Genomic DNA, 26626 nt, shown 5'->3' with positions numbered 1-26626 from the left:
TTAAACATTGGAACAGGCTGCCCAGGGAAGTGGGTGAGTCCCCATCCCTGGAAGCATTTAAAAGACGTGTAGATGCGGCACTTAGGGACATGGTTTAGTGGGCATGGTGGTGTTGGGTCGACAGTTGGACTCGATGATCTTAGAGGTCTCTTCCAACCTTAATGATTCTATGATTCTATACAGTAAAGATGATCTATTTTCTAAAGGTGTTATTTATTGCTAAAGACAAAATTCTGGAACAACAGTTTCATTAACAAGCTAACTCAGCTTCAGGAGGTGTAAGAATGGCAAAACAGTTTGTAAGTGTCTCTGAATAAACTGCATACTCTTACAACCAGAGGGAAACCATTAGAAGTCTGGCTAGAAATCATGATAATTCTGCTTCATTTCCATCTATCAAGAAACTTGCCCACATACTTGGAAATCCCTGTGGGTTTTATTTAAGTGCTTTTGTATTTAAAAGACCAATCAGCATGTAAGTGGATTCATTTTCAATTTGCTTTTTAGTAACTACAAATTCAGTACCTAAGCTTGATTCTTTATATCTTTGTTTCAAAAGCAATAGAATCTCTTTTCCTCAAAGGAGGAGAGAAACAGTAAAGAATCAGTGTAAAATTATTTTAAGTAGCAAGAAGCCCATTCTTTTATTGTGACCTGAATTTCCCATTAGGTCAGACCACAAATCCCATTATTTGTACATTTCAGAAAGATCATCCCTGACTTATATTGTAATTATTTACTTATTTATCATTATTTATTCAGTTAAACTCCAGCTAGATTTAGTGTCCTGTTCAGCTGAGCAGGGCCTCAGAAAAAAGGTCTAGGAAAGTCAGCTGTAACCGCTTAGGACAACACTAGTCTCAGAAAGCCATCCATTTTCTTCGTTCAGTCAGACAACTTAGTTCAGAAAGAATTCTGACGGCTTATTTCCAGCACTGCCTAACTGCCCAAGCATGTAAATGCATTAAGATCTGAAAAGTTTCGGAAGTTCCTACACTACAGCAAACTGCCATAACTATGACACCACAGAATACAGCGGGACTGGGCACACTGAACTCCTGTTAATTCCCAACAGGAAAGAGTCATCAGTCAGAAGAGAAATGAGAAGCCACCAGGAATGTAACCTGTCAGGACATTTCCTTCATTGGAAAGAGCAGATGTGGATTCTGGTTTGGTCCTCATTCTCTAGATTATGTAAACTGTCTGAAAACTGTAGTGAATTGTCACTATTGGTAGGTTGTTGACCATTTGTAAGCAAGTATCTCACTGCCCTCTCCAGAAAGTGTGCAGACAAAAAAAACCAAAAACAACCCCAAAAAAACAGTCCCCTTTTATCTTTGTTTTAGCCTTGCTTAGCAAGAAATTCATGCCAAGGATGTGGTTGCACAGCTTTGATGGCTAAAAACATATTCATATTGTTACCCAACCTAAAATATAGTCAAAATATATGCACGGAGGGAAGGGGAGCTGGACACAAAATTCAGGCAACTTACCTCTGTTGCTGACAAACGTTTATCGCCATTATCACTACCAACACCTGAATCTGAGTCCTTTTTACTTGGGTAGATGTCATCGATGCTACATGTGAATTAAAAAAAAAAACCAAACCACAATAAAAAGCTATCATAGCATTTACCATTAGAATTCTGTCCTGGTTTCACTTAAAACAAAGCAAAATTCCAACCAGTCTTAATGGTAGAGGGTGCAATAACCTAGTATGATTAAAAACTACACATCTGCAGTCTGGCAATAGTAAAATAGATCAGATGGAATGGCTGGTTAGCCTAATGATTAACGAAAACAACAGAAATAATCTGCTATAAAGCTTGCTTTTGTCTATACACTAGGGAAAAACGCTCAGTTACTAGCTAAGTAGCACAGGAGTCCAACTGAAGTCATTTAGCCATGGGAAAAGCAACTAAACTAGTTGAACTCAAACTGGAGTCAACCGATTTAATTGTAACCATTGATGCATTAAAAATGAACTGATATTTCCCTGCGGCTTGAAGTAGTTATTAACACAGAAACCTTCTTTTGGTGCTTTAAAATAGATTTTGAAATTTAGGTTTTTAAGAAAACGACTATAATAATGGCAACTGCTCTCTCTTCTGGTTTCATTACCTAGTCTGACCTCTACTCATTTTAAAGTACACTATTAGATGCAATACACTCATCACCTAACTTTTTTTTTAATATGCTTTATTATCCTCTCATTTGCAATCCTGAAAGCTGTAATCCTGAATTCAGATTGACACAGCAATTTAAAAAATAATTTTATCAATGTTCACATGAATAAGGTATATGATTAATCCTAATCTTAAATTATCTCTTATCAGTAAACACTAAGGATTTTGTGTAGAAAGAAACTGCATATGGAAATCCTAACCAGGTTATGCTTTTTCTTTAGAAGTATGAAGTTATTCTCTAAAATAAAAATCTGGTAATTATTATGTGATAGAGCATTAGGCTGTTAGTTACCAACTGGTACCTACTCTGTACTATCCCCTTACCCTAACCTGTATGATCCTATATGACCAAAATGTCATACAGGACATGACATTCCTGTCAATTTTCTTATATACTAAAAGAACAAAACAGAAAACCAGTAGGTGTTTCCCAAATGGAAAACTTACTCTTCATCCTGGATTATTCCCACCTTTGGCATTTATGATAGAAATCCACAAAGGTGTTTCCAAACATACATGGAGGAAAACGATTTGCTTGAAACCTTATCTAGATGACTGACAGGGAGATTCTGTAACAGGTTTTTTTTTTCCCCAGGGTGTTTGCAGCAACATCTCCATTTTTATTTACATCAACACTTTGTTTTTATTGAGTACTTCTCTCCAAAAATAAGGCATTATGGCACTTCCTCTGATTGGTTATATTATACTTCCCATGTTAGCAAAAAAACAGCTGGCTAAAAACTGGTTTCCAATTAGCTATGGAGATTCTCATAAAAAGGAGCTGCTTCGTATCTAGTTCCTGTCCTTAAAATACCATACAAGATGACATTTCCTAGATGTTTGATGCAAGACATGAAAGTCAAAATCTTTAATTTTGCTAACAAATTAGCACATTTCACTTTAAAAGGGTCTCAAGATTCATGCAGTTCTCTTTGCTGGATGGATAAGCCTCTGGATGAACAAAAAAGCTTAAAAAACAACTATGCGACCATGTATAACAACATATAAATCACAAAACAACATACGAAATTAAAACTTATTTAACGTGTTAATAGATTTACAAGAAAGTTCCAACACTTAATGATACTACCATCTCAATTATTTTCAATATATTCCAGCAGTCTACTAGTAAGAGGTTAGATGTAAACTAAGGTTCACTTCTAAGCATTTTCCTAATGTGCTGCTACCTTTAATCAGAACTGATTGTTAAAAATATTTTGTTCTAAACTCTTATATTTTATTCTAGTGAAATCCCTATATTAAAGCAAAACAAATCTCTGTTCAAAAAAGCACACTCTAAATAGCATCTAAACAAATGAAACTCTGGAAGCTAAAGATATAAATATATTATTTCACTTTGTTCATGTGTGTTACATGAAAAAACTAAGTGAGATTTTCATACATACCTTTCTTCCACGGGTTGTGGCAAATGCTGTTGTTCTATGGCATTAAGATACAGTGAATCTGCCGTTTTAATCTGACAGGCCTGTACAGTCAGATATTTGAATATATGCACCTTACCCTTTGTACAAATCTGTTAGACAAGAAAAAAAGTTAGGTTTATAACTAGAATGAAAGAAATAATTTATTCCAGATGTCACTTAGTGTAAAACTCCCTGAAAATCAACTCGTATCGTCACAATAGATATCACGTAAAGGAAAATGGATTTTATTCATTTTTTTAAAATTACTAAGAACTACTTCAACTACCCAATCAATTATCTGTGTGTACTAGTCTAAATACCCTCAGAGAGTAAGACAGAAAACAAGAAAAGAATGTATTCTACTTTAAAAAAATCCAAATAAGCTTTTCATTCACAAGAAGAATTACAATAAAATATATCGTATGGCCTATTACTAACCGTAAATTGAATAATTAGTTTCCAAAATTAGTCAATAATGACATTTAAGTAATCAGCATTTCCTTTATATTCTTAGTCACATTGTTTTTACTAGTGTCTAAGCATCTTTATGATGCATTTCACCTGCATTTTAGAATTCTTTTTTCTTTAACTGCACACTTCTAGCTCAAGTGCTTGCTGAAACGTGCTCTGTATTTTTTGAGCTTAGTAGCAGCATCACCATTGGTTATGAAAAGCATTTTTCCAATATAATAAAAACTCTCAAGTATTTCAACAGCTGTTGATCTAGAACAATTGTAGCTTTCAGAGATGTAGTTTGAATCTACTGTCCAGTAAGTCAACAGCAAAGTTGTCCTTAAGCAGCAAGCACAGGTTCCGGTCATTTATTATCATCATTTCTCAGCAGAGCCTACAGTTCAGAACAGGAGTTTGATTTTTTTGTGTATCACAATCTATAAACTTACACTATGAAGTAAAATAAATTTCATATGGATTACGTTCTAGACCATCTGCATATTTTCTAAGTTAATAGTAAATCACTGTAGAACCTTCTAGAACTGGGTTCTTATTAACAGAGAGAAAATTTATCCAGGAAGTTTCTCAATTCTCTTTTTCAAAATTATATACATATTCCAACATTAAGTTTCATATGCAGATAGGAATGACAAAAATAAACAGGTAGCTAACTGAATGGAAATCTTCTAGACTCATGTTGGTTCAAGTGGTGCACAGACTCATATACAGAACATCGCATACTTTCTGTGTCTTATTTATACATCAGCAACTAATGTCTGTGATGACTGACATTCAGAAGCCTGCAATTGCAGTAGGTGACATTTTATAAGCTATAATCTGTTATCCAAATATTGCCCAATATTAAGGCATAATTTAAATGATAGATGTTACTTACTTGTGCTGGTGGAGACTGCAAAGGATTGTTCTCAAGCAGTAATACTTGTAACTGCACCATCTTTCTAAAACAAATTGGAATCACAAGCACTTTATTGCAGGAAAAGTCGAACTTTACCAAGGGAAGCTGTACTAGTTCTAAAAGTAACAAAAAAGAGAGACGGTGTTATATCTGTATTTATTTTTGCCATAAAATAATAAAATATTTTTTAATAAACCTTCTTTTCCATTCAGGAAAAATACAAACTCAGGCAGGAATATGATCAACATTTATTCCATTCTGTACCGGGAAATGAAAAGAGTGGTTTTGTTATTCAAGGGACAATAAATTTTAAAAGAAATACTTTGAAATATCTTTTTTCCCCTGAAACTCAGCTGACAGTTCCCATATTGCATTCGCAGGCAAGTACTTGTGCAACTTAAGACATTCCTAGAATCATAAAGATAATTCATTAAAAAACCCTCACATGCTGTCATTTAGTAAGTACCACTGAATGTTATATTCTGCAAACTGAAATGGAATAAATTTGAACACAAAGTAATTACTAGTTTTTAATCATATTTACTTACATGATTAAAAAATACTTTCAACATGCTAATAAAAAGAACTACCAAAAAGGTATTAGGGTTTTTTGTTTGTTTTTACCTTGGGGTAAAACTTCGAGGTAATTTCTTCTGACATTCAGTTCTTTTAAAGATTTCAGCTGGCCTATCTGCTGTGGCAAAGCTGTGATTTCATTACAGCTGACATCCTAATCATATTTACTTACATGATTAAAAAATACTTTCAACATGCTAATAAAAAGAACTACCAAAAAGGTATTAGGGTTTTTTGTTTGTTTTTACCTTGGGGTAAAACTTCGAGGTAATTTCTTCTGACATTCAGTTCTTTTAAAGATTTCAGCTGGCCTATCTGCTGTGGCAAAGCTGTGATTTCATTACAGCTGACATCCTACAGCAAATTAGTAATAACAGAAATAATGAACTTTTGGCTCCTAAATGTTAAATAATACAGATGTGAAATTGTAGCTAATTTGCTATTACCATTGTAACATTTTATTAACCTGAAAACATGCAACCTTCTGTGTCCTGTCTTCACACTGCAAAACTAGATACATGAGAAAATGTTTACATGACTTAAAACCCAGAGCGAATTCTTATTTGGAGAACAAGTTAATGTTGAAAGTTAATTTAATTTCTATAGAAACATTCAAAACCATTTGCTTAAGATGTTCTACCTTTTTGTTCTTAACTTTTATTCGTATGAAGAACTCAGTACCATGATTATATAACCAAAAATGTTTGGATGAAATGTAAAACTGCTAGTGAGTGGAACTGATTTTTTAAAAAAGGTTCTTGTTCTTCTGGAGGGAATATTTAAGCAAAATTAAAAAAAAAAAAAGGAGAGAGAAAACGGCAATAGCATTCTGTAATGATGCTCAGGAAAGACATATATTTTATTATCACATCACATAGTAGGCCATAATAAAATAGGACAGGTCTAGTTTAGTATTATACAGATATTCAACATATTATTGTAATAAGTACTTCTTAACTGCCTAGACATGTTCTAAGTAGGTCTGCTTTTGATGACTAAATACAACTGGTTTAATACTCTGGATGAAATTGAAACCCATTCTCATTTCAGCATTCCTAAAGGAGTAACTGCTGTAAAATTGAGTTGAAAGTCTAGGGTCTGGCTATACTGAGCATAATTTCAAGCAACAAGTTTATATACAGTAGTATTACTGTAATAAATATTATACTTTAACCAATGTGTACTAAAGATCAACTTCTAGCATTAAGTCAGTCTAAAATGAGATAGTTTTCAGATACTAGCTATCGTTTTTACTGCCAAACTGTCTATACTCAATGGGAAGTCAAAGGGACATTGAAACCTCCACTTACTCAAATTTACAGGTTGTCTGGGATGTAATGTCCCGATTATGCTTCCATTTCTACGTAAAAAAAAGGAAACAGTATGTCACAGTATGAGAGCTAAGTGGGGTAATGCCAACTTTTCCTGAATAGAATGGAATACACTGGTTTAATACTCTGGATGAAATTGAAACCCATTCTCATTTCAGCATTCCTAAAGGAGTAACTGCTGTAAAATTGAGTTGAAAGTCTAGGGTCTGGCTATACTGAGCATAATTTCAAGCAACAAGTTTATATACAGTAGTATTACTGTAATAAATATTATACTTTAACCAATGTGTACTAAAGATCAACTTCTAGCATTAAGTCAGTCTAAAATGAGATAGTTTTCAGATACTAGCTATCGTTTTTACTGCCAAACTGTCTATACTCAATGGGAAGTCAAAGGGACATTGAAACCTCCACTTACTCAAATTTACAGGTTGTCTGGGATGTAATGTCCCGATTATGCTTCCATTTCTACGTAAAAAAAAGGAAACAGTATGTCACAGTATGAGAGCTAAGTGGGGTAATGCCAACTTTTCCTGAATAGCCAACGGAATACTTTTAGGATGTTCACTCCTACTCTCTTGATTGTTTCAAATGGATTTATACAGTACCTGGGAGCTTCCAGACTACAAAATTTCTAAAAGTCAGTCAGATTTCCAAGTCATCTCTTTGAAGATAGTTGCTTTAATACTAGTCAAAAGTGTTACATTAACTCTCTATCTTCAAGCCTAAAAACTAGTTAACAAAAAATGATAGTAAAAGCAAAATGTGATCTGGCAATGCTGCTCGCTGTATCAGACAAGTTTCTTCTTCTAACGGAATCTCACTGCTGCCAAAGCATCCTTCCCTTGTCAAAACACAGTCAGGAAATTATTTTAGCTTTTAGACAAGGAAATTAAAAATCCCGGTTAATGAGTGCATCTTTTGCCCAAGTTGCCACAAAGTATGGTTAATTGCACTGTTCCTAGATAATTTATTTTTAAAGCTTTACTGTCCTATTTTTAATTTACAGACTTTAAACAACTTCATAATTAGATACTCAATTTTTAGAGCACGGAATTTAAATTTAAAGTCACCTTGTGGCAGAGAAACTCTAGACCAAGTGTACTTACGCACACACATCAGAACAAGTCAGGGAAAGAGACAAGAGAATTTTAAAGGAAGTGGGGGGGTGGGGAGGAAAGGTTGGCAGTGTGTAGCCTCAAAAACAAAGTCCACTTATAACCTTTCAAAACATCCTCAATAAGACTGATCTGTTGTGACAGCATGTCAGCATTCACAAGATCTCTAGAGACAGTAGTATCCTTTATCCTACCAAACACTGCAATCCAACATTTTTTCATTACTTTGTTTGAATAGCTGTGGAAAACAAAGACCTATAACATTATTTCTAGTTATACTTATGGTCTTGACTATTATTAGAATTCATGAGTGTGTATGTGACAGAGACAGTGTTTATCTTTCCCATTACTTTGGCAGTAATGGAAGCAATACTATCAAAGTCAAACGACTATGATTGTCAGGCTAATAATTTTTTAAAAGAACTAGATAACCAGCAGTTTGGAACTTCGCTTCATGGACATCTGAAGTGAAGTCCAAATACCTACTCAAGTTCCAGGGGTTAGTGTTTGCTGAAGGTCAGACTTCTTGCATTAATTCTATTTCAACCTGCCATGACAACACAGACACAGTTTCTCAAGATTAATGTAAGGCGTATTTAAATTTAACATCCATTTCTGTGGCATGAAGCTCAATGGCGTGAAAACAAACAAAAACTATCAATATTTTTCGTTTGCTTATGGTGAAGTTTAAATGGTCTTAAACCAATAAAATTCAGCATAATATAAACATAAAAACAAATATAGTACTGTGGCTCTATATTAACATATTTATTGACACACAGGAGTTTATCCAAACCATCCAAACTGAGGTAAACTTCCTCCTTACATCCATTTTAAAACTTGAGACTCCTGACTGAGCTGTTATTCCTAAAAAGCACGTGGATTCTGTCAGAGCTTGCGACATACAAAGCCATACTGAATGGTAAAGAGAAGTTACACGGTGCATGAGCACATGGATCCTTTCAGAAAACAGAAGGCAGCAGGTCCCACTTAGTCAGGCTGCTGGCCCAGATTAGATGAATGAGGTGAAGGACCTAAATCCCAGCTGAGATTTAAAGGCTTCCAACATGAGACAGGAGCGTCCCAGAGATGGAGAAGGCTGTTCCCTGAAGAAGGCAGAAGTGCAATACTGCCTGGTAGGATGGAGAACAGAATTTTACTGTACATCTGATAGTTTTGGGTGCAATTAATGAGTCATCTCTGCCCAATTACTTTTCTTTGACGGAAAGTAAAGTTCAGATTGTCTTCACAGCAGTTTTGCACTCATCCTCCTGGTTGACAGTAGAGGTATGATCGAGTTATGCAGCTGCAAATAAAAGTAAGTTTCCCAACCAAATTTTGCAAATACTTTTAATATATTCTGCAGGTAGAATAATTTATGTTGTTTTGATGCTTGTAAGATAGCTGTCAGATCAATATAACCCAGAACCCTAAAATTTAAAAGAATACCTGAAAATTTACTGCATGTAATATCTAAGCCATTCTATGCCACAAGTATGAAATTTATGTAAATATATACATGTAATAGAAGAAGAATCGCCTACCCAACTTTGGAGCAGAGAGGGAAGAAAGTAGTTAGTTGGAAAGATGTGACCTAATTTGCAGCAAACTATGCTTGTATCATTCAAGAGCGACTACAGAGGTAAAATTTGTTTCAAAAAGTTAGGTAACAAACAAACAAACAAAAAGAAAACATTGATTTGCTATGTACACACAGATTTTACTGCATGCAGCCTGTGAAAAGCCATAAAGCACTCTGAAAACCTGAGGGTGCTTGGCAAAGTCCTAGTAATACAAGAACTGAATGCAGTCAGGTGGCATCTGTCACTTCTCAGGACCGATTCCCTGGCCCAGCTGAACACCAGCACTGCGTATGTCCCAAAACAACAGCATGCTCTGCCAGAGGGCTGGGTGGTGGTGTCGCTTGAAGGCCGCACACTGTTCAGGCTGGCATTGCTCTCACACAGCTGAATGTTTTGTGCAACAACTGCAGCATGACTTAATCTTTTTTTTTTTTTTTTTTTACTTGTTTTAGAACAATGATCACCTTATTATCTAAACTGTTTTATATTATATATGCCAATACAGATACTGGCTCTCAATCCTACCACTATTTGCTTCTCCCAATACATCACAGTTTAGTCATTTACAGCTAAATAATGCAACTCATTTCACTGGAAATGTATCAAACACTTATGGTGGCATCAAACTAAGTAATCAGGTCGTCTGAACAGAAGCATGCCCAGTTTAACAAAAAACTTGTTATTTATTCCCCCCTTGCACCTTCTAATCACAATGAACTAGCATCAGACCTTCTTCAGCTTCCGTAATTCTTCTAGGCTACCGAAGTGACATGTTGCTATAGCCTCTAATTTAAAATATTTTTAGAGCAGGAATTGTTGTGTTCTTCATGACAAAGAGTAACACTGAAATTATACTGTAACTGGAAAGCAATATGAAAATCCAGTATTCCAGAAGTTAATTTAAACATATGATTTGTTTAAAAAAACCCAGACAAACCCTATCTCCTTTGAGCATAATCTACACTGATTTTCAAGCTTTTAGTTTTTAACTTTTCAAAAGTCTAAAATAAGGATAAGGGCTACTATTAAGCTAAATACAAACTCCTACTCACAAATGAAACACTTCCAGCATCAGCAATGCTAGTTCACCTTACTGCGAAGGTTCAAACTTGAAATTGGAGGGGAAATTAGATATGAAAGCATTTCAGCAGCTCTTTACTGAAAATATTACCACAGACCTCAGTTAATACAAATAAAATGGGTAATTTTGAGCAGACAGAATCAGGCCAAGTCTTTCAATTATTTCACATGAGCCCCCCACCACTAAGCTAGGCTACATTTAAACTAGAAGCGATCAAGAGCTAACAGGTTCTAATCTTTGTTTATTATCTATTCAGTCATCCTATCCCCTAAATTAAAATGTGCTTAATACTGTTCAACTTGAATTATATCTAAAACTGGAATCATAATCTTTTATTAGATCTACTGTAAGCACAACAGAAACAATGCTATAGCCTAACACACTTTTTGGAAGGTTAATTAAATCAAAACCATTTCAGTAATCTAATTAAACCCATCACACACACACAAAAAATAAACTATTATAATAAGATGAATTAATAATGCTCACCAAACAAAAAACAAACTCGATAGTCTTTAGCTCAGGTATAACCCAGAAAGGAAGCAGCCAGATCAGTTGTAATAAATAAAAGCCTGATACCACAGGATGCTGTACAAAAAGAATACCAGAAGAAAAAAAGCCCTACAGTTGCCACTTCACTCCACAAATGAAAAACCAGTAGCAGGACTGGGGCCTAAAGCAAGGTCAGCTCAATTTCTGTAACATAATTTAGTAGAGAAACTACTGTTATAAAAATAATAATATAAGCAGGCATTTTCAGATACCGAAAAGATGTGCAAGATAAATGCAGTCAATGGAGATATCAGCAATTGGAAAAAAGTTCAAATATCATTGTTTTACTATGCATAAATTAGCAGTGTCAAAATGTAGTTTATTTGTCAATTTGTATCTTAAGAGGTCAAGGTGAACAGAAATAACCAGAAGACATAACGCATATGCCACAGAGAATTCAGAGTCTCTACAATACACAAAAGAGGAAGATAAAGGGAGAGAAAGGGAAGCATTCTCTTACATACATTTTCCACATACAAACTTCAAAAAAAAATGTGCAATTAAATTAATTTTAAGTTAAGGTACCAAATAATTTTTTGCATTTTCAGATTCTCATTTATTAGACAATATATTATAGATGATCTACTGCTTGCAGAAACAGTAGTCGTGTGGACAGCTTTGGAAAAAAGAGAAATATAATCATTTTGTAAATCTGTTTAGATGGGTGTTGCAGGAAAGGAAGGTTGCATGACAAAAATAGTGAAATAAAATTAAAATAGACTGAGAAGACCAATATCACTGGTGGAATGCAATGTGGTAAGCAGATAGTAATAACAGAGAGAAAGGAAGCAGAAGGGGAGGGTGCTACAGCAGGGGATACAGCTTTGCAGAGCCTGATGCCAGAACTAGGGACTTGAGACAGCAAAACAGAGAACCAGTGCAGGCAATGAGTAAAACTGGTAAAGATGATGAACTTAAAAGCTGAGTTTTGAATGAACCAAGGGCAGTGATGTTGTTTAGAAGGGTCCTGAAGAACATAAAGAAAACTACTATTGTGTTACTCCCCAACACACTTGAGAAGTTCAAAAGTTAATTTTTTAACCTGCATTATAGTATTAGGCATTTGTTCAAATATACTTGCAAAGTGACTTTTACTGTTTCTAGTTAAATACAAACGAAGTCAAAATAAAAAATAAAAAAAATATCAGTAACATACCAGTTCCATTAACTGTTTTAGCTGACCTATCTCTTCTGGAAGGGAACCTAGCTTATTGTTACTTGCAATTAAGACTTTTAGAGGAAGACCACACAGGCAAGCTGGCAAAGAAGAAAGCTGATTTCGACTGCAACAAAACAAAAAAAAACAACCATTAAAAACACCAGTGACGTTCTACTGTATACTCACATAAAGTCTGAGAGTTGTAAAATTCCTTCATTTTGATGAGTCAGATTTTATGCAGATAAAATTTAAATTTTTGAATGGCAATCATTAAGAAAACACTTGCACATCAAAAATATCTGCATTATTGACTAAACAGTATTGTGGAATATTACCACTCTGGAAAAAATGCATTATATCAGTTTAATAATATTGTAACAAGTCTGGTTGTCACCTAGAACAGCTGTTTCCCTTCCTAATGAATACAAGAAAGTCAACCGAGACAGTATTTTGCAAGTATTTAAACATTCCTATGGTTTTATGTGGCAGTATAGTAGATGTCTTTTGTTCCAACTGAAAGACAAATAAATAAATTACAGATAAAACAGTTGTTTTCTCAATTACTGTAAAGCACACTTATAGTTGGAGATTACTTGGTACTTGTTGTTCTATGATTCTATGATACTAATCCAGGTAAATATAGCAAAAAATTCTGTGACCATCAATGGTTCATTTCTTTCCAAGACTCATATTGAGCCATTTAATCTCTGTGTCTTACTTTTTCCTAAAATTGATAAAACTTTTTTAAGTCGCTGACATGTGCCATTTTATTCTTCATACCTGCAAGGAAAGGAAAAATTTGGTGGAAAACTTTCAAAAGATTTAGGTTCTCATTCTAGTAACAATTACTCAAGAAGCTAGAACTTAAAAGATGACAAATGCCATGACCCTTTGTGATCTCCAGATGATTACAAATATTTATTTCTTGTGATTTGTGGACCAATTCCCATAAGAAACTTTAAGCTAAGCAGAATAACATATTAACTACTGTTTTTCCTAGAATATTTGAAGGTTTTCTTGAAATGTAACTTTTTCTTTTTTATGGGTATTAACCTGTAGGAAAACAATGAACATTAACTTAAAGTGGTATCCCAGTAAGAACCATTTTAGTTAGCGTCAGCATGACTGTTAAGGCTCCAGAGAACAAATTTGCATGACTGAACTCTGAAAACAGATGGCAAAAATTGTCCTGTGTAATTTCAGTAAAAGTTGCAACATTGAATTGAAACAAAAGGAAACAAAAATCAAAATTCCACAAGTCTCAAAACATTTCTTCTTCAACAGCAAATCCAGTGGTCTGCTACAAAACTGTATATAAAAACATATATTCATGCTCCACACAACAGTCTCAAAATGTTTTACAAAGCGAACTATCATATCTCTGTTACACAGGCTGGGAGACAGACAGGTATCAAATAACAAACCCAAGGATATTAAAAATGAGAAATCCAACTACTAACCAGCAGTAGTTGAAAAAAAGAATCAATGCTTATTGTGGAGTCAGGATTCTCAATTCTAGTGTCTTTACAGAAGACCAAGGCATAACTTATTCTAAAAAATAAGTAGAAATAATCTTTTAAGTTCTAAAGAACTCAAATGGAGAAAGCCTAGAATCTAAAAAAGTTACACTATGCAGGAGATCAGACACCAAAAAAAAAAATTTAAGTAAAAATAATTTTTAAGTTCTATAGAACTCAGAAGCAACCCTAAGAGATAAGGAACAGCACATAACCAGGGCAAGTGAGTAATAAATCATCATTAGTTTAAAAGGAATTTCTTTAAATAAAACATGAACCGTATCCACCAAGGCCCAAAGACTATGTATATCTCTTGGCATCACTTTCTAATTCTATTTAACATATGGGCTCTGCTGGTAACAGGCAGAAAAAAATTCATTTTAAATCTATAATATTTTTCTTGCCAAGAAGCAACACGGTTAGCAAGTCAAGGATATCTTTCCTTCTTCTACAGACTGCTTACTGTGTTCAACTAACACGGGGGAAGAGCACATCCAAGTGAAGAGGAGATTTTAAACTGAGGGAAATGACATCACTTAGTAAAGCTTGAAAAATTTCTGTTTGTTTTGATTGTTTAATTTACTGTGATATGTGATATTAACTCTGTAACTATTCTGGGTTTGTCATGATTCACACAAATTCCATCACTGCATTGTGTTCTAATTCACTAGTTCACTACATTGCATTCTAATTGAGTTCATTCCAATTCCTAAATTTACTAAGATGTTTTATTTAAACTTAATAATTTCATCCAGTCTTAATTTCTTTACGTATATCTAACAAACACTATTTCAAAATTTCAAGTCCTCTTCTTTCCATGTGTGCAGATATCAGGACACATTATTCTGTTTCAATTTTTAGAGCCAAAATTAGTGTTCCACAGTGGCCAAAACTGCAGTACAGTAACAATACAGCAAGGCCTGAGAAACATCCTCAGTGTTTACAAAACTGATAACCAAGCCTTTATACCTTGAATTTAAAGGCCCAAGAGCCACTTTGCCCCCTGCCCAAACCTCATTCTCACAAAGAACAGATTATTACATCTTCACTGTTACAGTTTTTACATACTCAACCACAAATAAACCTCCACATCTTGCCCCAACTGAAAAAGTGCCGACATTCCCTCTCTCAAAAGTAAATGTGCATTCACCTGCACTTTAACCAGTAGCAATTCTCTATACCGATTAGTATTCACGCATACTTTTCATGAAAAAGACACAAAGGTGACTAATTCTTTGCCCCTTCCTCCTAAAAAGGCAGTAACTATACTTCTTGCATAATAAGAGGATACTAGTGATAAAGTATCACCACTTTTCCCTCTCCATTCCCCATGAAAAGAAATTAATCCTCTGTCTCTGTCCCTCCATCTTTTTAACTACAAAAAGCATGTCAAGCTTCACAAAATTTATCATCAGAAGGGAATTAAAAGAAACCAACTGTGCTGATGTGATTAGCATTCTGAATTTGCTAGAAGAATAAACGAAAGAAAGGTCTTTCCTTAATTAGTTTTACATTTTGGCCTTTACAATGCCTTCATACAGAGCTGTACCTACAGGCAATGAGTTTTTGCACTACCGTTTCCAATAAAATGAAAAATGTAGTCTGTTGTTCCAGAAACACATAAAGTGCAGACAAGAAAAAGCTTTACACATTTGCAAATAAACAGAAAATGTGGCAAAGTTAAACTTACCTCAAATTTAAGTAAGTTAGCATTTGCAAGTTCACTATGGCTTCTGGTATAATTTTTATACAATTGTGGTATAGATTTAGTGTTTCCAGTGACACAAAATGGCACAGCTCCGTAGGAACCTCAGTTAATCTATTCTTGGATAAATCTGAGAAGAAAAAAAGAGAAGGTACATTTTTTGAACCATCAGAAAGATACACTTTGAAAAGCTATGCTTCTTTATTAAAATAAATTATTAAATGTAATCCTACAGTGAGACAGCAAATTAAGCCAATGTTTTTATTATGCAAAATACAACTAGTGCTGACCTTTACAATCTTGAAATGGAACAGACTGCGTATAAAAGAGCAAACATTCAATTAAAATTTATTCAGTCTAATAAAAAGTAATTATTTGCAGGACTCAATATGCTGAGGAAATACTTGCAAACAGAACCAAGTATAGATTCCAAAGCTCATATAATATACCCAGAGATCTAGCTGATACACAGCTAGACATCTGCAAATAATGATAGTGTTCAGAGAAAACAAACAACAAGGATTATAACTTTAATTTCTTTTAAAAAAAAATTTTAAAAAAGTTATTCAGGTAACACTTCAAACTGACCTGTATTTTCTAGATCTCAATCAATTATAATAAGAATGTTACCTATAATAAGTGCTGAAGACCTTCAGGAATGGATTTGATATACGGTGTAAGTACATACAAGATAACAATGACGGATTCCAAATCCCCCAAGTGAGTGCTTGTACCCGCAGAACAAAAGCTTTTGATTTTTAACCAGTTGTTCATCCTTTATTTCTCATTTTAAGCACACAAACACAAAGGAAAATCAGTAGGAAGAAATGTTACTGAGCTTTGTTCCTTAACTACCACTGTATGAAAAATGAGGTATCATAATACTAATGTGAGCTCAAATCATAAAGTAATAAAGCATGCCAGCATTCAACAGCATTAATTGGGTTCAAAGAAATGTTTAAACAGTGTTGCAGAACAAACATCTCATCATCAGAAACCGCACAAATGCCACCTACCCATACCACCAGATGGATAACCTGATCTGAAGAACAGTCACCTGTTTTAAGTGGAAGGAACAGGAATGTACCTGGGCAAAGAGTGAGAGGTATGAAAAGAAAAAAATGGAACTTGATTATCTCCTCGCTTCTTCACTGCTGCTATTTTAAGCCTCCTCCCTGATCCTTCAAAGCTTATTTCAAAGCTTACTTTCTTAAACTACATAAAAGGAAAAGCAGCCAAAGTATAGTAGATACATTTCCAGAGCGCCGATGAGCTGAATCCTCTCTTTAGGGCCATAAAGAAATTTTTTTGCTTTTGTGAACAAACAGGCAGAAGCCTGAAGATCTTTTTAACTTCCCTTGCAGTTCCAGACTCATCAGTTTGCTGCGCAGAGGCACAGCTTGAGTTCAAAACTATTGTCAGTAGGAAGGTTTTATCATTTTTATTTTTGTACCTGTCTCCTGCAATGTGAGCTGAAATTCAGTACACTCTATTCCCCTTGTCAGATTCAACTTTGCTTCACTTCATTGCTTCTGACAAAAAGTTGGTTTCATTATTCCATCCTCTACCAAGACAACAGCAATGGCCTGAGTGCAGTAACTGAGAGCCAGTCTGCTGACCCAAATGCCAGTATAGTTGAATTGAGCACCTCAACCAAAATTATTCACTTCTATGTTACTACACAACAGCAGTACTTGAACTGCTCTGCTTTCTCTCACCAGGCTTTGACGGTAGTTAGATGCAGCATTACCTCAGCTTCTCCTTTCCTTCACTTCTGCCATCAAACTAAAGCATTCCCTATTTGAGTGAATGTTATTACTGTTTCAAAGGGGGAGAAAGCTCTTCAATGTTCCTGTTTCAGTGCTTTAATCCTCTACTGTTTTCTATTTATTATGAGAGTATTTGCTTACTAACATGGCATTCCAAAAAAATTACTACTGGTTCCCTCTGTTGCTGCCTTCCTAGTTATGTTTATTATCAGATATTAACAGAGGACTGCCATGCTATAACTTTTTGAATCATGCAGGGGATCTTCATATTTTACAATTCAATTGCAAAGAAAGCCTTCCCTTTTTTTAAACCACACTTTTCTGCAGTGACATCGCCACGTACATACTGCTCATTTCCTCCTTTAAAGGGGAAGGAGCAGCAGGATGCAGAAGACTGAACTGAACTTTAGGCCTAGGCTGAAGACAACCTGCATGGCACTGGATGGTACATGGAGAGTGACATCTCATCCTTCATCTGATCCTTCTCAAGTGATACACAGATCAGAAACTGGGAACACAAAAATGTTACTTCTTCTCAAGCTACTAAAACTGCAGCCTACCACCTAAACTCCATCTTCATGCCTATTCTCATTTACCTTCACATCGAATAAAAGGGACTGTTGCCACAACATTTGACTTACCCTTGAAAAATTCCAGTACCTCAAAAAAGTGGAACAGCAACTAGATTGACCCTGCTCCTATAACAGACGTTACTATGACAGTAAAATGCTTTTTTAGTTTTTTTTATTTTTTATTTTATTACTATCCTTTGTTCTCAAGGGCTTTAACTCTGTTAATCTGAAGAAAGACAAAACAAAAAACCCGCAGATCGTAACAGGCAAATTCCTTCCTGTCATCCTCAGGACCATGGGTTATAGGACACACTATGTACACAACAAAGGAATTCAAGAATTAACTTACAACAAAGGAAGTCAATTATTTGTTATTGTCTAGTTATCACAGTTTAAGATCATTTCAACACTTGTATCTGTTGTTGCTTTCTAAATAAGGAAAAAACTATTCACAGCATAAGGCAGAGGAATAAAAACCGTACATTTTATTTAATACCATCGTAACATAACTTAATAGGAAAAGTAGAAGTTGCTACTATAATTTACTGATAAGAGGTATCATTACTACCAAATCTGAATGTCTTTGAGTGACATAGAATCTGACATACAGAATGCTTGTCACATTTTTTTAACTAGTGGCAATAATTTTTGCCAAAAGACAGACTTCCCTGATCAAATGGAAGCAAAATAAAATTTTAAAAAGACCTGGTTTTTATTCAATCCTAGAATGAATGTTAGCCTCTGAACATGATGCAGCTGTGAAGAAAGCCTAGCAGCTTTCAGATGTCTCTGAAAATTCCATACAGAAAAGCACGTCTTCAGAAATAAAAAGGAAAACAGCCTGCATAACAATTTTATGCTGTACCTTAAAAGCATATGTAAGCAAGTACAGAAACCCCTGAAATTTACATAATTATTTTGATATTACTTTATACGAAGGTACTTTTGCTGCAAATTACTGCATCTTACAATTAGTCTATGTATTTCAGGTTTACTCTGATATTTAAGTTCTAGAACAAAATACAAAGGTTTAAAGCTTTAAAGAAACTGGAGAACCCTTTGAACATACTGAGGAAAACATTACACATGTATCTTGTTTCTGTTACAATTCATAAACTTCCTGAAAAATATTTTGCAGAGACTTTCTTGGGTTCATTATTTAGGAAAAAAGAAGAATGCAGAAACCAAAATTTTAAACAACTTATGAAAATATTTTTAAAATACAGAAATAATTAGTTGGCAAACCTTTACTTTCTTACTGTAATTTTTTAACTCTACACTTCCCAAACCACTAAGATACATATCCCCCTTGCTTAATGCATTTCAAGAATAACGCTTCATTAATAATAATGAAGTTCTGGTACAGACTAGCTTTTGCTACAGAAATGGAAATGAACAGAGGGATGGAATTTGCTGGTGTTAATGTAATTTTGATTAATTTGCTTATACTATCTAACACAAAGGAGATCTAAGAAATTAATGAATCTATGATGGCAGAAGTACATTTCATGGTTGCCAAGACAGTATAGGTAGGTTTCACCTGAGACCACTATTTCCTGTAACTTCCATTATGACTCAGGCAACACAAATATAAACAAATATGGGGGGGAGGCCATGCGTTGGAGTGAGCTTTTTGTTTTAAATAAAATACACTATTCATTCATTATTTGTGACATCAAGACATTTTCAAACTACATCTGGCTTCACTTCATCTTTTCCTGCCAAGAACAAGTTTGTTAAAACTCCAAAATAAAGTAATGGAACACAAAAAAATAAGCAAGCCAGTTTAGAAAAATATTAGATGGAATCTTGATCTATAAAAGAGTCAGCACAATTCTGGCACAATGACATGGCTTTTGTATGGAGAAATGTTACTATGTTGGAAGCTAGAGAGGAACTACACAAAATAAGCACTTCCTTAGCTGGGAGTGAACAATAAAAAGCAAAAAGTTCAGACTGGTAAATAAGCATTTAACAGAAGACTCCAAGCCTTGTTTGGTCACTGGCACACTGCACAGTCAGGGTCCACGCTGCCATCACACCAGTGATAACTGACCCCATCCTCCGGGCAAAACCTTTCAATCCCTGTAGCTCTGAATATGTCTACCACAATGAAGTACCACCACTGAACTAGGATCTTTCTGACTTCATGCTTTACAGGCAGATTACCAACTGCCACTATACATATATGCACTGCCACTGCAGAAACCAAAATGGCACTGTCAAAATAACCAGAATAATACTAGAAGTCATATAGTTACATTTCTTTCAGTAAAGTTACCAAAGTGCTCCAATTTTCCTACCTTCCAGTTAGTAATACATTATTAAATAAAAATTGCAGACTATTCACGGGAGAGCTAAACAATTCAAGCCTTTAAGTCAGAATAGTAATTCATTAAATAAATATGCATATGCACTACTACATCACAAATCTTAGCCAAGAATTTTAATGAAAGCAGTTTATTAAGAAGCAGTGATTTACAATTTTCAGATTACAGAAAAAAAATCACTATAAATTTATACTTCTAACAGACAAATCTACAATAGGCAAAGTTGGAATTATGCAAGTAAGCATCTATCAACAACTGAGCAGGATTTTTTTTTTTATGTTTATATATCTCTCTCTCTCTGAAACAGAACAAATATCTGTATTTGATATGGAATTCTGAAATCAAGAAATTGCAAAGTAAAAAAGTCACCCAAACAGCCTTAACTCCAGCCCACCAAGTTCCTATTTTTGTACTCTTCAGCACTTACTGAATAAAAGACAGGAATTATTTTGAAGAAGCTATTTGCATTTGTACTAAGATACCATTCAAGGTATTCAAATGAGATGTCTGAATTGGATTTGACAAAGAATTCAAGCAATTCACTGTAAAAGCCTAAAAAAGTAGTAAATTCAACCCTAATTTCATGGGAAAATTATGCAAATAAGAATGCTAGGAAATACATAAAGAAGTCTATATATGACATGACACAACTGTATGGAGCTTTACCTTTTATACTGTAAGTTACCCATATTTTTATTAGGCTTTTAGGAAGCCTGTATTTCCATATTAGCTAGCTATATCTTCATTGATAGCTGAAGCCACAAACTGATGGCACTATCTCAGACAACTTTTGAAATATCTACTTAAGTGCACTTCAGACCTTCAGCAACACTGTATCCCACCCATACTTGCCTTGGCAAAGAAGGCAAGTGATCTATTATCACTTTAATTACACCTATCAAATAGTTAATGCTCTCTAATGAAGCAATTACTTCATTCTAGCCTTTACCCATTTTTTCCCCCTAAATGGTAGGAAAAGGCATCATCCCATAGACAAATGCTATATATTAGCCATGAAAACACTGTAATGCAACTATAAAATGCTATATGCTGCCCTACAACTTGTCATTATCTAGTGTAGCAGCATACCTCGTCTCAACTACTTGCCCTCTCTGCCAGTATCACTGAATAATGTCCTGGATGTACAGCCAGCTTTTACTGTAGTCAGCAACTTCTACCAACAGTGATGCTACACAAACGAAAAAGAGGCAGCAAAAACCTCCACTGACTCTGGCGTTAAATGCATTCTGGTTTGTTCATGACAATTATGCCACAAAGAATACATGCCATTTCTTCACTAACAGACATTTCGATTTAAGCTATTAAGCTGGCAGAAGAACAAGCAACAGAAGACAAAGAATGCCCAATAAAATAAAAACAATTCTGCTTCCATATAAGAAAAAAATATAACATAGTAGTGCATGGACTCAAGGTTTTTCATTCTGAAACTACAACTTGTAACAGATTGAGAAAAAAGTAGCTCCAATGCTGATTCCCAAGAAAGTCATCATTACTGATGCAGTAACATATAACAGTAACATTTAGACATTGATAAACACCCCTGAGTCTAGATGTATGATTGATGACTCAAAACTTGTAGAAAGTGAATCTATCCCAGGCAGTTTGACATAAAAATGTACAGACGTTGCAAGAAAAATATTTTGAACAGATTATGAAGTGACTCTGCTGTTTCACACACTTGCTAAGCACTACTTTTTGGAGCACTGTCAGCATATTTTCCATCTGTCTCCCATTGTTAATTTAAGAATTAACATTAAAAATCTCCACCTCAAAGCCACAGACAAATTAAGATTACACTACAGGTGTAGCAAATTTCAAAGTGATCATACATGTACTTTTAGATCCACTTTTCTTATCATTACTATGATTTAACAGTTTCAAAGTTTCTCCTTTACCACTGTGATTGTGAGTTCTCCGATTCTTCCCTATTCCACATCTTGACACAGCATTATAATACTTAGGCAAGCTAAAGAGCTAACGCTAGCGATATATAACACAACACTGTCTCTTCTGTGTCACTGATGGTCAGAATGAACCCAATTTATTACTTGTCAAAGTAACAACTGTAATAGTAATCATACATATTCCCCACGGTTATCAGAGGGGACCTAAATGGGGGGTTTAGAGGGAGAAAAAAAATCCACGACTGAAAGAAACCAACACTTGGAGAGTGCATCTCGTAAAGTCTGGCAGAGGTGTCACCACTAGAGGGGGTCCTGATCTCACAGGCTTGGCCAACACCCTGTAACGGCGTTTCTTAACTGTTTCCTTCTTTTAGAGACCACCCGCAGCATATGAAAAGGACAGAACTAGGAAGGCACACCTCACAACCCCCCCGGGCACTCCTATGAACCTATTGCCCACCACAGTTTTCAAAATATGACAGATGAGGCTACTCACTTGCAACCATTACTGCAGGAAACAAATATATAAACTGATATCTACTGAGGTCAAGCCCTTAAAAAAAAAAGCCTATTCTGAAACAGTCACATTGAAGTGTTTTTCCCTAACCTTCCTTTGGGTGATGTAAGAATCTGAGGTATCTTTGAGCTCTCTGTAGTTACAGCAATGCAACATTTGGCCTATTTCAGACAAAAGTAGCAATAAAAGTAAGATGACACATTTGACAAAGACCCTGCTGACAAACTCATTCCACCCCAACGACCCTCACCTACCATTCTACTTCATCCGCCATGCCATTATGGAATGCATAGCTTGTTTTTCCACAGTGCCCTGTAACCTCACAATAAAGCACAGCCATGGCAAGCGTTAAGAAACGTTCATCCCACATTTCTTTAGGCCTGAAGCAATCAAACAGTATAAGCTACCTCTCCCAGCCACCGAAACTTTGAGCAAATGTCACTGCAGGGTCTTCTGCCTCCTCTGTGTGAAACAAGGGTGAGGGAAAGAGGGAGCAAAAGCGTAGCATATTCTCATGATTAGCTCTGTGGCATGCTCCAATTCCAAGGAGACAAAGGAAATTTCTCTGCAAGAAACATGCTCAAAACAGTATCACAAGCCTGGAAGAATAGAGAAGGTTAATACAGCAAATCTGCCTCGTTACTGCATCTGCCTTTAGGTGGCAAAATAAAACATTTAAATTTCTCCTTTATCTTCTATTTCTCCCTCTTTAGGACATCTATTAGGGGTTAAGATTGCCAGAAAAAAAAATGGTTCCTGAGAAGGCTCTGTTTACACACTGAAGATGAACCTGGTGTGGAAGTACAGGGGACTCCCTAAAAACATACCGCAAAATGACTGGATTCTTCCTGCAGTTCTCTATGTAGGAATGAACAGATTTGGGACTGTGGTGGGTTGACCTTGGCTGCCCACCAAATGCCCCCCCAGCCACTCTGTCACTCCCCCTCCTCAGCAGGACAGGGGGAGAAAATACAATGAAAAAGCTCATGGGTCGAGGTAAGGACCACCACTTATTGCCACAGGCAACACAGACTTAACTTGGGGAAATTAATTTATTGCCAATTAATAACAGAGTAGGATAGTGAGAAATAAAAAGAAAACTAAACCCACCTTCCCCCCATCCTCCTTCTTCCCAGGCTCAACTTCACTCATGACTCTCCTACATCCTCCTCCCGCCCGCCTCCCCCAGCGGCACAGGGGAACGGGGAATGGGAGTTGTGGTCAGTCCATAAACACTTCATCTCTGCCACTCCTTCCTTACACTCTTCCCCTGCTCCAGCATGGATCCCTCCCATGGGATACAGTCCTCCACGAACTTCTCCAAGATGGGTCCTTCCCACGGGCTGCAGTCCTCCAAGAACTGCTCCAGCGTGGGTCCTTTCCACAGGGTACAGTCCGCCAGGAATGGAATGCTCCAGCGTGGGTCCCCAAAGGCTACAGGTTCTGCCAGAAAACCTGCTCCTGCATGGGCTCCTCTCCAGGGGCTGCAGTTCCTGCAAGGAGCCTACTCCGACACGGGCCCTCCATGGGCTGCAGCTTCCTTCAGAGCACATCCTCCTGCTCCAGCATGGGGTCCTCCACAAGTTGCAGGGTGGATATCTGCTCCACCGTGGACCTCCATGAGCTGCAGGCGGACAACCTGTGTCACCATGGTCTTCACCACAGGCTGCAAGGGAATCTCTGCTACGGCACCTGGAGCACCTCCCTCCCCTCCTTCTTCACTGACTCTGGTATCCGCAGGGCTTTCTCTCTCACATTTTTCTCACTCCTTTCTCACACAGTTGCCGTGCAGCATTTTTTACCTTTTCTTAAATACATGATCACGGAGGTGTGACCAGCATCGCTGATGGGCTCAGCTTTGGCCAGCAGCAGGTCCGTCTTGGAGCCAGCTGGAACTAGCTCTGTCTGACATGGGGGCAGCTTCTGGTGTCTTCTCACAGAAAGCTGCCCCTTCAGCCCCCTCCCAGTACCAAAATCTTGCCACGTAAATCAAATACAGGTATCTAAACACCTGTATCACAAGATGGAAACAATAATCAGACAGTAAATACCTTTCATCAACAGAATGACCTTTAATAACATGTGGTATGAAACCCAGTTCATGGGCCATGAAGCATTCCTCCTTCTCCCACGCCTTCCGCACAAGAAGGAGGATACAAGTCATTAATTTTCACACTCCTTAATAAACAACCAACCCTAAGAAGGATCAATGGATTATATCATTCCAGTATTGTACAAGTCAGCCTCAGCAGGACTTAAATATCTCAGGTGTTTTTTCAGACACAGTAGCAGTAAGAAGAAATGTTTGCCCAACTCTAAAAACTTTTAAAAACTGTTCTTCATCATTTTCAGCCTTCATAGTAGATTGATGGAGAGCATCGGAGGAAAAGAAACTGAAGTGTTCATATCATACACTATCCAGCTGAACATCTTTACTGTATCAAACCATATTTCGGTCATCTGCCTGAACTGTTCATACTGGCACATGAAAGAAAATTTGATAGTCAACACCCACCCATATGAAAGCAAGACCTTTGCTGGCTCCTCTGTGGAAACAAAAACTAAAAGTATACCTTGATACTAAAAGTCCTCATGATTAGCTTCAGCCATCACAGATACACTTTAATTATTAGCATGGAATGCTGTGAGATCAGGTAAACTGTGGGCTATTTAAGGGGACTTCCAGGTATATTAGAGGCTTCTCACAGGACTAGGAGTTGGAGTATGAAATAGTTTTCTGGAAGAAGAATAGGGACCAGAGCTTTCACCAAATTCAAAACAAAAGTTCAAAAAGGTGTAAATTGTGTATATGTGTATATAAACACACACACGCACAACCTCATTCAGTCAAGCAACTTACTCTCACCTATTGGAGAAGAGGGAAAGATGTGAAACAAAAACGTGAATTACATTCTATCCCAAAGATGGTGGTGGATCGCTGTAAGGACGTACTCTAGTGTCTTCTATTACGAATCTTGTTTCAGCCACAGATATCTCCTTTCTTAAAGCTGTCGTCTTTGGAAACCAACACCTTCCACTTCCACGGGGAAATTCCATATGATGCACTCAAAAACAGCAGGATGTAATCTAGTGGTCTACAACCTTTTCCAGCCCACAGACAACATTACTAGAAAGAACAAGCTGAATGCAATGACAAGGTTTGTTTTTCACTTCATTCTCTATTTTAATGGTGGTTATTATTTTTTTTCCTCAGGCTGTGAAGAGAAGACATTGTTTATGCTATGCATTATGTGCCTCAGTGACCTGCTCAAAGAGGAGTTACCTCACATTTACCATCTGATAGATGGTAAATCTTTAGTCTGACAGACTAAAGTACTAGATTTGTTTATTTTTAATTCATTTTTATACGTGAACTGTGTCACATTCTGTAAGAAAATTTGCCATGAACAGGGAAATGAACAAAAGTTATTTGATCTTTGGGTATACCAAAGACATATGGGCAAAGACATGAAAAAGCTACCTGATGCTAACTTACAGTGACATGGAAAGCAGAGTATTACTCATCTGATCACCTCCCTTTCTGTCTGCCCACCTTCCACAGATGCCAGGGTTAATCTACCTTATCTACATTATTCATGTACTTCTCCCACAATGGTTCTTGAAGTCAGCATAACATAATTGTAAGAGTTTATCAACACAAATCTGTTTTGTACCATAAAAGCTGACTTACACTATTGAGCACATCCTTAAACAATGAACTGATTATATGGCTATTACACAGGAGGTACAACATTTGAAAGAAAAAGAAATGGTTCAGAAATACTTCAGACTTCTAAACAAAACAGGAACCTGTGAAAACATTACCAGAGACTGAGGTACCAAGAAAGAAAACCCTGGAATAAACAAATAAATTAAACTGTAATAAATAACCAAAAATCAGATGGCTACTCC

At 36.1% G+C, this 26626-nt stretch overlaps 1 protein-coding gene across 1 annotated transcript in view; it reads right to left on the bottom strand.

Annotated features, from left to right (window-relative positions):
- LRCH1 (leucine rich repeats and calponin homology domain containing 1) overlaps positions 1 to 26626 on the bottom strand; it is a 167253-nt gene that overhangs the window by 57782 nt on the left and 82845 nt on the right. Inside the window, exons 2-7 of the mRNA XM_009284911.2 lie at positions 15587 to 15731; positions 12377 to 12503; positions 5804 to 5909; positions 4959 to 5095; positions 3593 to 3720; positions 1494 to 1578 (exon numbers count right to left, since the gene is read on the bottom strand). Coding sequence (XP_009283186.1) covers positions 1494 to 1578; positions 3593 to 3720; positions 4959 to 5095; positions 5804 to 5909; positions 12377 to 12503; positions 15587 to 15731 — 728 coding nt within the window. The remainder of the gene's footprint in view (positions 1 to 1493; positions 1579 to 3592; positions 3721 to 4958; positions 5096 to 5803; positions 5910 to 12376; positions 12504 to 15586; positions 15732 to 26626) is intronic.

Source organism: Aptenodytes forsteri, unplaced genomic scaffold, assembly GCF_000699145.1.
Source record: "Aptenodytes forsteri isolate BGI_AS27 unplaced genomic scaffold, ASM69914v1 Scaffold199, whole genome shotgun sequence".
In the NCBI taxonomy this organism is placed as follows: Eukaryota; Metazoa; Chordata; class Aves; order Sphenisciformes; family Spheniscidae; genus Aptenodytes; species Aptenodytes forsteri.
Note: the sequence above shows the minus strand (reverse complement) of the source record. Positions and strands in the feature narration are given on the sequence as shown.